This window comes from Protopterus annectens, chromosome 5.part0, assembly GCF_019279795.1.
Source record: "Protopterus annectens isolate FY-2018-M chromosome 5.part0, PAN1.0, whole genome shotgun sequence".
Taxonomy (NCBI): domain Eukaryota; kingdom Metazoa; phylum Chordata; order Ceratodontiformes; family Protopteridae; genus Protopterus; species Protopterus annectens.
The window spans coordinates 682,093,471-682,109,663 of NC_056735.1; the positions used below are offsets into that span (position 1 = coordinate 682,093,471).

The following is a 16,193-nucleotide window of genomic DNA, read 5'->3' on the forward strand; positions in this document are numbered from 1 at the left end:
CATTTATTATTATTATTATTTATGTATTTATTCTTATGCATTCCATTGAATAGGAACTAGAATTCCATGTTTTACTTTTTTCTTTGCTTTTATTATTTTCATCGGTATAAGTAAATTTGGGTTTTGGGCTCTTGCTGTATGTGGGCTAATGTGCTTTAAACTGAGTTCTTATACAAATAAGTATACATCATAGATCTCTAGACGGTCACATTTTAAACCTGGATCTGTAGAATAGTGCTTTATTTTTGAGCACTGAAATCTGTAAGTAGTAGCCAAACCGTAGAATTCAAAGTTGCAGTACATTCATTATCCAGGGCTGTATTTTTCATAGACTAAATATGTCTTACCATCCTGTATTTTTTGTTCTTTTTCACCAGCTAATCTACATGATGGCTACTACATATAACTATGCCGTTTTGAAGTTTAAGAGTCGGGAAGACTGCTGCACTAAATTCTAAACTGTTGTAAACGTACATTATAGAGGTCTATAAGGCTGCAGTGAGCAGCTTGAATTACCACTGATATGGACTAAAAAGTGAAAGAAAGAAAACAAATGGAACCTAGTCATTAGTCTTTTAATAGCACAGTATTTTGTAAATTGCAACAGTAAGCACAAATTAGTATTATGGTTAATGAACATTGTGTTGGATAAACAGTGTAAAAGGGTGAGATCTGGCTATTTGATAAATGTAAAGCTATGGAAAATGCTTTTGTTATTGTGCTGTTCCCATCTTGTGCATGTATGCATCAGTCAGTTCATCTTTGTTCAGCCATATGTTTTAAAAATGTTATTTCTGAATATTTACAAGACGTAACTGAAATGTCGAGGGCCGTATATTTTTAGAATAGGGACTAATGGCAATATTTTCTTAATAATATGGCAGACATGCATACAAACTAATGAGCTCTTAAAAACAATAGTACTTTTCATGTCTTAGATGCTGCCTGTAACAGAAATGTAGCATGGACAAAGCTGACAGGGTTTAGATCAGCAGCACTTATGTGTTTACCAAGCATGCTATGGCTTGCCAATGTTTACTCACTTCCCTGCTAAATTCAGTTGAAAGGTAAAATCTTGTTTTGATTAGGCTCAAAACTATGGGAAGGGACAGCAGGCTTGTTGTCAAAATGAGTAAAGTTTCAGAGCAGTAAATGTTGGCATTATAAAGAATGAAATTATGTTCAAGTAGATTTATGCTGCCCTTTCTGGAGCGGATGGTTTGCTACTTACAGAATGTATTCCATTACTAGGTGCCTTTGATCCTCACTGACAAAATTTTAGCCTTTGCACTCTGTGACTGTTGGAGAATGGATTACTGGATTAGCTATTTTCTGCTCTTACCTTGCACTTTCAGGAATGAAAACCTAGAATCACAAACTAAAACCAAACACAAAAGACATTTTAAAATTTCCATATTATTTGTCCGTAGATGGAGAATAGTGGTGGTACTGAAAAAAATAAGGAATGCTGCTTAAAATGTGCCATACCTCGTCGGTAAATAAGAGATCTTATGCCCTTAATGTGTGTGCCATAAATACCTTTAGGTGAGATACATGGGTTTTATTCTTAATAACTGTCATCATCCTTTAGTAGATAATAGAAGTACAATAATATTCTATAACGGATTCCATTGTCAGTCATTTGCTCTTTCATTTTTCTTTTATTTTAATTACCAAATGTGCCTCCAAAAATAAATAAATAAATATGCAATTCGATTGATATATTCCATTATAATTTCTACAAGTGACCTGATTAATTTAATTTAACATGCATACCCTGAACTTCAATAAGGTCTACTAGAGTTATTTTATTGACAATGGTAGAATCAATTTCTCCTATGACTTTTTTCTCCCATGTCTTACATTTGTATCAGTTATAAAATTATAGTGAAGATTTTATCCTAATAAACCAGTACAGGGAGGAAAAAATGTCTATGGGTGATTTTTTTCCTTTTGTTTTGTTTACAGTAGGGATATGGCAGCAGATATTAGTTAAGTTCATGATTTGCTGTTGCTGTGTAATGAGTGCCTTATACAGTTTTGATAAGACAGGCAGATTTAACTTTATATGGCCACTTCAAGATTAAACATCCATGCACCATGGTTACCTCATCACTTACAGTCTTCTGGTTGTACACTTTCATTCATTTTGTGTTGTAGTCCTGTTTACTGCTGCATATTCACATAAGTGTCTAAATGCACAATAGCCAGATCTCATATTCTCCTGTTCATAATTTTATATTGGTGGTACATGTTTTGTAGATGATTTAAACTTTTGCACGATAGTTGGAATACAGTGAAACAAGGTTATTTCTCAGACTGCTCATCCCTGAAGCAGGAACTAAGATTTTTTTTAAGTTTAAAACTATTATGATAAGAAAATTGCATAAAAACAAGGAAAACTGAAAATATGGCTATATATTCTCAAAATATTGTTTATTGTTTTCAGCGTACTTTATGGTAGCAATGTTTATTTTAAACTGACATTTTTGTAGCCTGTCTATGTCATTGTACATTTTGTTAACTCAGACTGCATGCTGTTTCATATAGTTTTCAAATTTTTGACAGCAACATTTCTTTATTTAACTTGTTCTCTAATATGTTGTAGCTATTTTCTTTAAATACATTAAATAAAACATATTTTGCCCCATCTTGCATTTTATGTTGTTGTTCTGTTTTCTTGTATTCTGTCCTCTTTTTTCTATTTTTGAATCAATATTTTGTACTTTTTTTACACACAGACACACATTACCTCATTATTTTGTTTTAACTCTGTCAGTGCTGTGATGTTTTTTGGTCTCATTGTCACTTACTATACTAGCTTCTCTGTGTTATATACCTAAACATATTTATGTTGCATTTTCCCCACTGTTGCTTTTGTTTTTGACACTAACCACATTTAATATTTTTTAACCTTTGATTTTCTTACAAAAATGCATGGTCACTGAGATGAAGTATCCATCCCTTTCCTCCATTATAACCCAGGTAGCTCAGAATGGCACAATGCTTCTAAGTATACAGTAACTTTCCTGTCTTGTATTAATCAGACTAGCTGCTTGCATCTTGACCACGCTCATTAGCCAACATACTCACCCTTCTTTTTCCAGATCCACTTCCTCATGGTGCTGTCTTCTAATTGGGCCTACTTAAAGGATGCGAGCAAAATGCAGGCCTACCAGGATATCAAAATGAAGGAGGAGAAGGAGTTACAAGACATCCAGTCTCGATCCAAAGAGCGAATCAATTCTTACACATAAATGCTTTCCATGTTAAAGTCATCAGGAGAATCAATAGCTCAGACAAATCAACTGACTGTTCCGCAGTACAGGTGTCTCGCCGCCAAACTAACTAGTGAGCATGCGTTTGTTTGACCGTGTGTGAGTGTGTGTCTGTGGGTATGTGTCTGAACATATGTGACAACATGTGGGTATGAATATGGGTGTGTGTGTGTTTGTGTGCATAGCACTTTGGAGTCAGTCTCCTGAAATATATCTGTAAACCCTATGTAGTGGATGTCAATTCTCCCATTAAACATTTTTACATTTTTTTCACACAATTTTTTTTTTGTATTTAACATTCAACATTTTAAAAATGTTGAAAGTTAACAATAATGCTCATCGTGCTAGAAACCATAGATCTGGACTCATTTCAGTAGTTACGAGAACACTATCTTTACTACAATTTAAACTGTATATGGGGGAAAAACACACACTAGGGGTCCCATTTTTATAGTGTCTGTATTAAACATCTTGTAGGAGGAGAAGATCCACCATTTCACCCGAATTAGTCATGACCATAAAGCATTGCACTGGGTTTTACATAATTAATGACAGTCAGTGCACTTATACAATCTGTTTTTGGATATACTATGTTTAAAAAATATTCTCAACCACATTATTAAAAAAGGTTATTTTCTTGTTGCAGTGTTTGCCTCTGCAGATGTGATTACTGTGAAGCTTGTAGATGCCAGCAAGGTCACATGGCAAATGAAAACTTGCATCAGTGATACTGTTGAAATCCTGTTTGACTACTTATTTTTATATATATTTTAATTGTACTCAGATGTCAGACTAGGCTTATCTGAAAGCACAAACCTGTACTGTGAATGGGCAGGCCAGGAAATTTAGTATGATTCCTTTAGTCTGTGGCAGTCACTTTTTGTATACCTGAGTGGAGATAAGGAAATAAATGAAAGCTTAGACTACACAGAGCCATGTTTAGATATATACTTATTTTGGGTCTGTTTGTACGTTCTTGTAACCTGGGCCTCTCACCTGGGTAGTGTCACAGTCAGGCTGGTTTGAAAACAGAGAGTCCAATAGCTACTCTCTTTTATATTGCCATCACAGACATCAAACTTTTTTTAGTGTTAAGGTTCTCTTGGTATTTTGCTTACTCAAAATAATTGTGTGATTCTCTAAAAATGAATCTTTCAGCAACATGCAGATGATTGTACATAAACTACTTTTCTGGAGCAAACGTCCTGTCCAGAAGTACAATAGTGCTCACAGCTAACTCTGAAATGTGAAAAAAAAACATAAGATTTTACATTTGTATTGCATACACTTGTGGTTCTAAAGATTGTTCATAGACAAATGAAAAAGGCAAAAAAATACAGTGCAGTACATATAGTGTTGTGTAGGGCAGATGTACAAGTACAATTTAGTGTTCTTTGCCCACTGCATGGAAGAGATTTCTTGCTGTTGCTACAACAGTACTGGTTTTGTGTAGCTATTTGTTCTGACAAAATATTCCAATTAGTATGTTATAACTTTTTTTCATTCCTTGTAGTTGCAATATTTTTTTTGTTTTTGGTTTAACTGGCCTAATATTTTTATGTGAAATAAAAATACAAATCTTGTATTGTATGGATTTTTGTAACCCAATAGTGAATTGATATTTTCTATGAGTGCCAAGGGCTTCTGTAGGTATGCAGTTAATAAATATTTGAAAAAATATATGTCCACAGGTTTGCAGAATGCTTCTTTGCAGATTGCATATTTGGTTTATTATTTTCTTCTCTAGCTAAAGATATCTAGTTACAACACCTGTCTGCGGGGTGAGTTGAAACTTCACTTTACAGTATGCAAATGCAGTTTGCTGAATACACTTCCAGGTCTACAGTATATCTTTAGACCATTCACATCTGTTTATCCACTATAATTTTTTTTTGACTGCAGCATTTGATTAATTTCCACTTCGAACCATAATTTAATGCTTCATTTTTATTTGACAAACACTGTATACAGTTTTATACTTACGATAAGTTCAATATTGTGCTTTCTTGTCTTAACAGAGATAGGATGTAACCTGTACAGCGTATATCATTGTACTTAAAACAAACTTAGATGCAAGCACTTATCCAAAGTGAAAGATGTTATGATGCCTAACAAATGCAGATCAAATTGAACAAGCACCTTTCTTGTGGTCCATATATTTTAAGATCTTTTTTAAGTTATCCTTAAAGCTCCATCTTCTTCTTCTTTTTCTTTTTCTTTCAGCTGCTCCCATTAGGAGCCACCACAGCAGATTACCTGTTTCCATTTCTTCCTGTCCTCTGCATCTTGCTCTGTCACACTAACCACCTGCATGTCCTCTCTCACCACATCCATAAACCTTATCTTAGGCCTTCCTCTTTTCCTGTTACCTGGCAGCTTCATCCTTACCATCCTTTCCCATATATACCCAACATCCCTCCTCAGCACATGTCCAAAAATATATGTCCACATGTTTGCAGAACTCCTATAAGAATGGCTAAAACATAAAACATGTGGATAACATTTTGATGGAACAACTAGGCTTATATCACAACATCACATCTCTGGCTTTGTCTCCAAACTGTCCAACCTAGGCTGACCCTCTAATATACTTATTCCTAATCCTGTCTACCCTCGTCACACTCAGTTTAAATCTTAACATCTTTAACTCTGCCACATCCACCTCTGACTCCTGCCTTTTTGTCAATGCCACCGTCTCCAACCCATATAACATAGCTGGTCTCACTACCCTCTTGTAGACCTTCCCTTTCACTCTTACTGTTGCTCGTCTTTCAAAAATCACTCCTGACACTCTCCACCCACTCCTGACACTCTCCACCCATTCCATCATGCCTATACTCTCTTCTTCACCTCTCTTCCACACTCCCCATTACTCTGAGCTGTTGAGCCCAAGTATTTAAACTCATCCACCTTTGCCATTAATTAAATGCAATAATAGTCTTACACTAACAGGTGCATTTGCTATTCATGACTTTTTTTAAATTCTGCCTTCCAAAACTTCTGTTTGATTTTTATTCTATCAGCAAATACTGTTTGGGAATCTACTGACAGCAGTAAAGTTCAAAATGCATTATTCTGTAGTTATAGTTAATTTGCAAGTAATGTTTTTGTGTACAGTGAGCTTACTAGGTTACATTTCTGTCCTGTAATGCTCTAATTTGAGAAGACATTGGAGAGTTGCCTGCAAATCAAGATGTTTGATATTAGCATACATGTCACAAGTAATCAGTGAATCTGCATATGCTTCAACATGTTAGATCCAAGACTCCATAACATCAAGTGCTGCAGCAGTTTCAAGTGTTTCTTAGGCTCCTAGGTGTATACTTGGCTAATGACCACTAGGGCCATTATAAGCCTAGTTGTTCCATCAAAATGTTACCCACATGTTTTATGTTTTAGCCATTCTTATAGGAGGTGGCCTTTGGCTTTGAAATAAATTACTGACTACCTCTCTCCATCAGGGACACAGACAGTAGACCAGGGGTGAATTTATAACTTCCTGTCCACTGTTCCAAGTTGCACTTAAATATCATAAGATAGGAACTTTGCTTCACATGGATAGGGAACCTATTCCAGAGAATTAGAGATGTTAAGTTGTCAATCTCGCCTTCATTCTTGCTGGATGGGTTCGGAGCCGAACCTCGGCTCCGACTCGGCCTATACTAAAGCTCGAGAGCTAATTTTACCGGCTCGAGGCAACCCTATATCCCATGATGCTAGGCGGTAACTACCCAGATCTCGTTTGCCGCTTACGCTAGCGAGGTTGCTCCTTTTACCGGCTCACAGGTTAGTGACTATTTTTTCACAAAAATCTTAGTCTTCTCCTTAGTTTTTCCCCTAGTCTTCTTCTTAATCTTGCTAGTTTCTGTTAAATTTAAAGTTTAGTCCCTTTTTTTTATCCCTTATCCCTGTCATACTCCCTCTCCCTAGGTTAGGCCTTAGGCCCTTCCTTTTTATTTTAATTCCCTCACAGGGATTCTTTGCTGTGTGTGTGTTCCCTCAGTATCCCTGTATCCCTGTTTGTTGGAGTGTGTGTCTGTGTGTGTGTGTGTGTGTGTGTGTGTGTGTGTGTGTGTGTGTTTTCTCCTAATTTTTGGTTTTCCTTTCGACTTCACAATGTCGAAGGAGACAAAGGTCTCAGGCTTCAAGAAGCGTGACTCGTGCTGTCAGAAGATGTCTCTGACAGACGGTCACACTTCTTGTGTTTATTGCCTGGGACCCCTGCACCTGCAGGACTCTTGCTCCGTGTGCCATGCATTCAGCCCAAGAGTCCTGCAGGAGCGCAGGAATAAATTGATACTAAGGGGCTTGTTAAAGCCTGAAGGTTTCCCGGCTAAGTCCGTGCTGGGGAAGCCTTCGAAACCGCCTAAACCGTCGGCTCCGAGTTTTAAGCCCTCAGATGGTGGCTCATCACCTCCGACATTATCGGCTCCAGCTGGAGCCGATACCTCTGTAGCACAGCTACCTGCATCGGCTCCAGCCGGAGCCGATACCTCTAAGACTCTTGTCTTCAAAGTCGGCTCCTGCTGGAGCCGATGTGTCTATGGCTCCATCGGCTCCATTAACCCTGATGCCCTCTGCATGCAAGAGGCCCATATCTCCAACTCTGGAGTCCATACATTCAGCTCCGAGGTCACCATTACTCTCGGAGCGGAGCCATTGGAGCCATTCCTCTCGGTCTTCCAGGATTTCCGATCATGACCTTGAGAGGGTGGTAAGTAGACTATTAATGTCTCAGGCACTGGCCCAAATGCTTCATAGCCCGTCTCATCAGACAGCGGCTATGTCCATACAACAGACTATTCCTCCTTCGACTCTACCCCAGTGTTCGGAGCCGGAGCTCCTCGGAGCCGTGACCGTTTTGATGTTGGAGTCGATACCTCCCCCTTCAGCTCTGCCGTCTGCTCCGATCTCGTCCATGGTGCCATCCTTGGAGGGATCCGGATGCTTGGACTCTCTTGCCAGCTCCGAGGGGGCGAGTGGCATCGGACCCTTGTCCCACCCCGTTCTCCCTCTCGGAGCGTCGGCATTGGTGAGTTCGGCCCCGACATTGGCTTCAGAGCCGTCCTTGTCGGTGCCGGCTGGGGTTCCTAGCTCTTCGGAGCGAGAGCTCTCTAGCCGGCCTGACAGGGGCGCCTTCAAGGTCATGAGGAGCGTATTGGCCCCAGTGCCTGCTCTACGGTCCGCTCCATCAGCTCCTCCCACAGTAGTGTCTGCTGATGTCTTTTCCCACTCTCTCACCCCCGGCCATCGAGACCCAACACCTCAGGTTTCCCCATTGGGAATATCCTCCTCTTCCGAGGTTTCCCCTGATCCGTCAGGTGAACCCCCACGTAAGAGGACATGTAAGAGGAAGCATGTGGACTCCCCTGAGTCCGTCCCATCTGATACAGACTTGGATGAGTCAGAAGGATCCCCAAGGTCCCCCTCTGAGGATGTCTCCTTCTCTGACATCCTTGAAATCCTTAAACAGAGGGGAAACTGGTCTTCCCTTAATCCTTCCGAGGACGAGTCGGTTTACCTGGAGGCTTTTGGTTCTCGACCCTCCACCTCCTGGGTGTCTCCGCCCTTCGATCCCCTTATGAAAGTGGTGGCACGGAAGGCGTGGACGGCCCCTGACTCATTGGAACCCACTCCACGGAGGCCTTCTAAATTTATAACAGCCCCTTCCAATAAGCAATTCTTATCCAAAGGTGTCCCAGTTGATGCCATGGTGGTGGCAGCGGCCACTAAGAAGGAACTGGCTGATCCTTCAGTACCTATCCATCCACCTAACAAGGAATCTAGGACAATGGATAGGTACGGCAAGCGGATGTTCTCATCAGCGACCTTTGCCATGCGGTCGCTGAACTACTTATGCCACTTCACCCGTCTTCAAAGAGACATTCTTAAAGAACTGGGTGAGGTCCTACAGGATCCATCAGCTGCTGGGTCTCAGGAAAAAATTAACTCACAGCTAGGAACCCTGAATTCCATTGTCAACTCCTCCATGCGGCTTATTTCATATGCAGCCGATGGAGCGAGTAGGGCTGCAGGCACAGGTGTGGCTTTGAGGCGTCACACCTGGATGCAGCTTTGTAACTTCGCAGACCCCTTCAAGGCGTCTTTCACTAACTCCCCCTTTGATGGTTCAGCGTTGTTTGGACCTCAAGTGAAAGATACTTTGACCAGATGCGAACAAGATGGCAAGAATCTTTCTGCCGTAGGAGTCTGTTTTTCTACCCCATCTAGACCATATCCTAAGGGTCAAAAGGGTGGAAAAATGTGGCTCAGTAAATCTCAAGGAGTCATGCCTGACGCAAGAGGTCAGTTCACCCCTAGAGGCAGAGGGGGGAACAACAACAACAGACGATGTCCAAGAGGCAGAGGGGGTCCGCAGAACCAGGGTAGCAGAGAAACCCTCTCTGACAAACCCTTCCAGCATCTCTGAGGTGTTGCCCAACTGTCCACCTTCGGAGGCAGTCGGGGGAAGATTATCGCTGTACCCACAAGCCTGGCTCTCCCTCACTCAAAACATATGGGTGCAGTCGATCATATCCGAGGGTTACAAAATCCCCTTTATCCAAACCCCTACGATTCAAATGGGGTCTCTTCCAGATGTTCCACCCAGTCTAAGGGAACAAGCAGCACTAGAAATATCAAAGCTGCTAAAAAAGAGAGCCATACAGCCAGTCCCAGCAGACCAGCTAGGATCCGGAGTCTACTCAAAGTTCTTTTTGGTACCAAAAAAAACAGGGGACTGGAGGCCAATATTGGATCTCAGCAATCTAAACAAGTTTGTAAAAAGAACGAGGTTCCGGATGGTCATGCTACAGTCCATTTTACCCCTTCTGGGCAAGGACAATTGGATGTGCTCAGTGGACCTTCAGGATGCGTACTATCACATCAAAATGCACAGGCACTCCAGAAGGTTTCTCCACTTCAGGCTGGGAGCCAGTCACTACCAGTTCAGAGCCCTGCCCTTTGGTCTCACTACAGCCCCCCGAGTGTTCACCAAATGTATGGCAGTGGTTACAGCTCACCTGAGACGTCAAGGATTCCAGGTGTTTCCATATCTAGACGACTGGCTCCTCACTGCCACCACCAGGCATCAACTCCTTCTAGCCAGAGACTACACCATCCACATTTGCAAAGAGCTAGGTATCTCTCTAAATTTTGAAAAGTCTGCCTTATCGCCTTGTCAGTCTATTACTTTCATAGGCGCCACCTTGGACACTGTTCAGCTCTCAGCAAAGTTAACAGAGCAGAGGGTCTTAGATATTCAAAGTCATGTTCACGCCCTTCTTCAGAACAACAAAGTTCATGCCAGGTATGTTCTGAAGGTATTAGGTCTCATGGCGGCAACCATCACGCTTCTTCCCCTTGCCCGCTTTTACTTGCGGCTTCTTCAATGGATGCTTTTCTCCCAGTGGTCCTTCCAACAGCTCCCTATGACACACAAGATCCTAATAACTCTATCTTGCAGAAAACATCTATCTTGGTGGATGGTCTCCCCTCAAGTCCATCAAGGCAGACCTTTTACTCCTCCCCCCCGGTCGCCACAGTCACAATGGACGCCTCCCTGATTGGGTGGTGGGGGGGGGCATTTTCAGTGCAGGACAGTCTATGGCACATGGCAACCCTTCGAATGCCACTTGCACATAAACGTCCTGGAGATGAGAGCAGTGCTTTTGACGTTGCAAGCCCTTCAAGACTCTCTTCCCCTGGGGACGATTGCAATTCAGATGGACAATATGTCCGTAGTATGGTATATCAACAAGCAGGGCGGAACCAGGTCATATCCCCTGTGTCGAGAAGCACTCAGACTCTGGCAATGGGCGATCTCTTCTCAGCGGTTTCTGATAGCAACGCACATCCCCGGGAAGTCCAACGTCATAGCGGACAGGCTGAGCAGAGCTGTTCTCATGCCTCACGAGTGGTCTCTCAAGCAATCGGTGATGGACAATATATTTCGGAAGTGGGGGTTTCCTTGCTGCGATCTTTTTGCAACACCACAAAACAGCAAGTGCCTCGATCTCTTCACTCTCTTCCCCCTTCCAGGCCATCCCCCCAGAGACGCTCTAGTCCACGATTGGCCTTGGGGACTTCTTTACGCCTTTCCCCCCTTTCCGTTAATCACACAAACAATTCAGAAAGCTACCGCCTTGAGGGCCAAGATGATCCTCATTGCCCCTTATTGGCCTTGACAGATATGGTTCCCTTTCCTGCATCGCTATCTTTTGGAGCAGCCTTGGCATCTGGATCCAATGCCAGATCTTTTGACCCATCAATCAGGGCAGCTGCACCAATCCCTCCAATCTCTCAACCTCACAGCTTGGTTGCTTCACTTCCGTCCCTAGCCAGGCTTCCTATGATTTCGAATTCTGTCCGCGACATTATCGTGGCTTCCCTTAAGTCTTCCATGAGAAGGATCTATGCTAGTAAATGGCAACGCTTTTCCTTTTGGGCAAAGGCTAGGAACATAGATCCCTTCACTGCTCCAATACATTCAGTCTTGGATGTCCTGGCCGAAATCTTTCACTCAGGTTCTTCTTCCTCCACAGTAAAAGTTCAGCTAGCAGCCATCTCAAGTTTTCACATAGGCTTGTCGGACTCCAACATCATGTCCCATAAGCTTTGCAAGGCATTCCTCAGAGGTGTCTTTTTACTCAGGCCTCCGATCAAAGACCCCCCACCACAGTGGGATTTAAACTTAGTTTTAGCATCCTTGATTCTCCCTCCCTTTGAACCTGCGGCCTCCTGCTCCTTGAAGTTACTTTCCTGGAAGACACTATTCCTAGTTGCCATTCCGTCTGCTAGGAGAGTATCTGAACTTCATGCCCTCTGTATTCACCCTCCTTATTTAGTGTTCCACAAAGACAGGGTTTCTCTAAGAACTAACCCGTCTTTTTTACCCAAGGTGGCTTCTCAGACAAATTTAAATCAATCTACTGATCTTCCAGTTTTCTTTCCTAATTATTCAAACAGGGCGGAGCAAAAACTACATTGTCTGGACATTCATCGTCAGCTCCGCTTCTATCTGGACAGAACTAAACAATTCAGGAAATCTGATCAACTCTTTTTATCTTATGCTGAGAGTAGAAAGGGCCTTCCGGTATCTAAAGTAACCCTGTCTAGGTGGCTGTCTTCTGTGATTACCTGTATTTATCAATTCAGAGGTAAAGAATTGCCTTCTAGGCCAAGAGCCCATTCAACCAGAGCGTTGGCTACATCTACAGCCTTTCAAGCTAGATTACCAATAGACACTATCTGTGCGGCTGCCACATGGGCCTCTCCTCATACTTTCATTACACATTACAAATTGGACATGGCCTCCAGAAGCAGGGCAAATTTTGGTTCCACCGTTCTCAAGAGTCTGTTCCAATGAGCCACCCAGGATGAAGGTGCTAGGGACGCGGTCCCATCCAGCAAGAATGAAGGCGAGATTAACAACTTAACATTGAGAAGTTATGTACCTACCATAACGTTCCATGTTAGTTGTCTTCTCTCGCCTTCGTTCTTGCGTCCCGCCCACCATCCCCCTAGCCTGGACAGACCGAGAGGTTTTTCCCCTTCTTACAGGGGACCTTATCTTGCACTATTTCTAGTTCAGACAGTTGGTCCTGGGGTAGATGCAGCTTCAGGTAGTGATATTTGGGGAGTTCTTCCTTATCCTCCTCCACCTCAGAGGGGAGACTGAATTGGCTATGGTTTCTTAGCTACCAAACGAGATCTGGGTAGTTACCACCTAGCATCATGGGATATAGGGTTGCCTCGAGCCGGTAAAATTAGCTCTCGAGCTTTAGTATAGGCCGAGTCAGAGCCGAGGTTCGGCTCCGAACCCATCCAGCAAGAAAGAAGGCGAGAGAAGACAACTAACATGGAACGTTATGGTAGGTACATAACTTCTTATTCTCTGATATATATCTGTCTATCCAACATGTCCTATTTATGTCACAACCAAATTCAAGTCTTTGGATCTAGTAGTTCTGAAGCTGTATGTTTTGCAGATGTGCAAAAGGCTCATCAGAGCTGGGTCCATGGATGTCTTGTATAACAAGTATGGGTCACCTGTCAGTAGTCTGTATGAGACAGAGTATAGAGATAGGGCTTTGAGGTGATCTGCATAGGAAATCATGATTACTTCCTGTATTTTTTTGTAAGGAGCCTTTGTGGATGTTCCACTTGCTGCATGCATCTGGTCATGTACATGCTGAAGGGATCATTATCCTATATGATGGATCTGATGATGGTCATATACAGTGATATGATGACTTTCATGGACCGAGATGCCTGGATGCCATGCCCTTACTTATAAGCTGAGCAACATAGAAAGATTTTCTTACTACCTTGGACACATTGTGCTGGAAGGCTAAATTACTATCTACATGAGTTCCCAGATGCCTAGATAGTGAGTCAACTATACAACTATAATGCACTTCTTGGCATTCTGTTTTAAGCCATAACTTTGGTACCAGTAATTTGCCTGTGTTAGACCTTCCTGTAGGTTGTTTTCATCTTGTTGGAAGTTTATGACTGCTCCCAGTTTGCAATCATCTGTGAACCTGGTTAGCCAGTAGCCTTTGAAATTGGCTTTGGCCTCCGAGAAGTAGATGCCAAAGAGGAATGGGCACAGCACAGAGCCCTGGGGGGACTCCACTAGTGACTGGCCTCTTTGTAGAGGTGGTCTTACAAATCCTAACCTACTGGGTCCCATCTATGAGCCATTTGGCTATCCAGCTGATTATAAAGGGGTTTATGCCTAGTTCTGTAAGTTTGTTAACAATGCCTGTGTGGGATATTATACTGAATGCCTCAGCCAGATCAAGGTAGGCAGTATGCACTGCTTTTCCCTCGTCCATGGCATTGATGACCTTTTCAAAGAAGTCCACCAGGTTCAGTAGGCATGCCTTTCCTTTAACAAAGCCAGACAGGGAAGGACCAGTGGTTGAAGGTCTTCTATGTCTTTGTTGCTCATTTCCATGATATTTTTTTCCATGGCTTTGTATATAAGACTAGTCAGACTAATGGGTCTGCAGTTTCCGGGATCTGTTGATATTCCACCCTTATGACGAGGGATGACTGTTGCAGGTCTCCATTATTGTGTTGCAAAGCCTGTTTTAAGATTATAGTTAAGTAGTAACTCCAGTGGCCCCTATAAGTCATATTTTACACTATTAAGGAGGCATCCTGGGATGTTATCATGGTTCTTTGAAGTTTTGCTCATGGCTTTAGTGAGGGCAGCCAGAACATGCTATTTTGATATAGTTAAAGGGTTACATTTGAGGCTATTTCTTGAGGGGTGGCTGGGGGTGAATGGTAGTAAAGCTGGAATTGAATTTTTCAGTCAATAGGTTCACTATATTGCCAGGCTCAGTGGCACCATTAGCCGTCAATTCAGCACACTGTTGTGTGCTCCCCTTGATATTTCTGCCATAACTGAAGAAGGCCTTATTGTTGTTATTTGCCTGAGAGGCTTTCTTAACCTCAAAGTTGGTTTTATTTGACCTAATTAGCCTTCTTAGTTGCCTCTTTAGTTTAATGGGTGAGTTATTATCTTTATAGGAGTTAGCTTAATTATTTTTGCCATATTTTTGTTGTTGTCATTGTTATTATGTATCCTGTTTAATTCGGGACGCCACTAGGGACATTTGTTTTTGGAGTTAGTTATGGGGTTACTTCTGGTAGTTACAGCAGCCTTTTATTATTTTTCTTCTCAAACCATTTGTTCAAACACACTATGAGTAAGAATCTGTAGTAGCAAATATTTTAACTGTTCTAGATACTCATTTTCTTTTCAAAACTGAATCTATAGTATTCCTGTGAACACACCACTATATGTCTCTTTTTTTATTAAACAATATCCATTTACTTAATATAAGCAGCAACATTTTGTCTAGTAACATACTGAAATGAAGGATAACATTTTAGCATTGTTTTGTGTCTGAAGAAAGTGTTTAAACAGGTTAAGTCATTTAGATACAAATATATTTTTCGAGGACCAAACTATAAATCATGAAATAGTTAGGTTTCTTGCTCAGGGTTACACAGCATGCAGCTTCTGGCTTCAGGTCTCAGACTCAAGTCTGTTTGCTGAATTAATAGGAACACACACTTATAATTCATGAGTCCTCATTTCTAAGGCCATACTGCTGTGTTTTCCAATCTACTTCTGCTTTCCTTTTGTAGGAAATCAAAGTCCTTTATAGCAGGACACTCCAGTAATACATTATTGGGTACAAAGTACTCAGTATGGTGCCTGCGCACATATACATCTGTGTGTTTGTCTGCATGTGCATCTGCATATCCACCTCTGCTTTCATGTGGAATATGATAGCAAAATAATATGTTACCCATTGGACTGTGCAAAATGATGAATTCATATATTCTGGGATACAGGTGTACATCCTGAATTTTGAAAATCAAGAAAGAAAGCAGGCAATTATACTTTAATTGTTTCTCATACAGTAAAACAAAAATGATGATGTTCATTATACTGATCACTGCTGTAGTCGCCTTAACTGTATGAGTTATATCTTGCAAAGAATATATCAGCCAGACAGCTTCAGGGCACCTTCCAAGCACCTAAACTGTCAGGCAGATCAAGCTGAGCTGACAAAAAGACAAGTTTGGGTGACAAGCCTTCAGAGCTTTACTGACACCAACGAGTGTGTTCCTCTGAAGCTTTTGAGGATCAGCGGTCAGCTTGTGTTGTTCCTTTCAGGGTAGATAATTTTCCTTTAGGAGGAAACCTTCTATTCAACATCCTCTTCTGGAAAATTATTTTAAAGCTAGGAGTTTCTGTTTTAGCAGACTGTCACAAGACTTTACTGTACTTTTAAATGAGAGCATTCTTTTTTGCTGTCAGTTTAATAGTTGTTTAACTAAAAACTATATTTTCTGTGGGGAAATTGTATTTATTTTACTTTATGTGGC

General features: G+C 41.6%; 1 protein-coding gene across 3 annotated transcripts in view; it reads left to right on the forward strand.

The window, feature by feature from the left end:
• Positions 1-4,960, forward strand: part of GPM6B (glycoprotein M6B) — a 1,017,601-nt gene extending 1,012,641 nt beyond the window's left edge. For 2 of the 3 annotated variants that reach the window (XM_044072527.1, XM_044072526.1), the window contains exon 7: positions 3,108-4,960. In XM_044072527.1, the coding sequence (XP_043928462.1) occupies positions 3,108-3,257 (150 nt within the window). In that variant the 3' untranslated portion in view covers positions 3,258-4,960. Of the gene's footprint in view, positions 1-377; positions 2,651-3,107 lie in introns of those variants that run through there. The other variant, XM_044072528.1, reaches the window with a different exon arrangement.
• Positions 4,961-16,193: the final 11,233 nt, after the last annotated feature.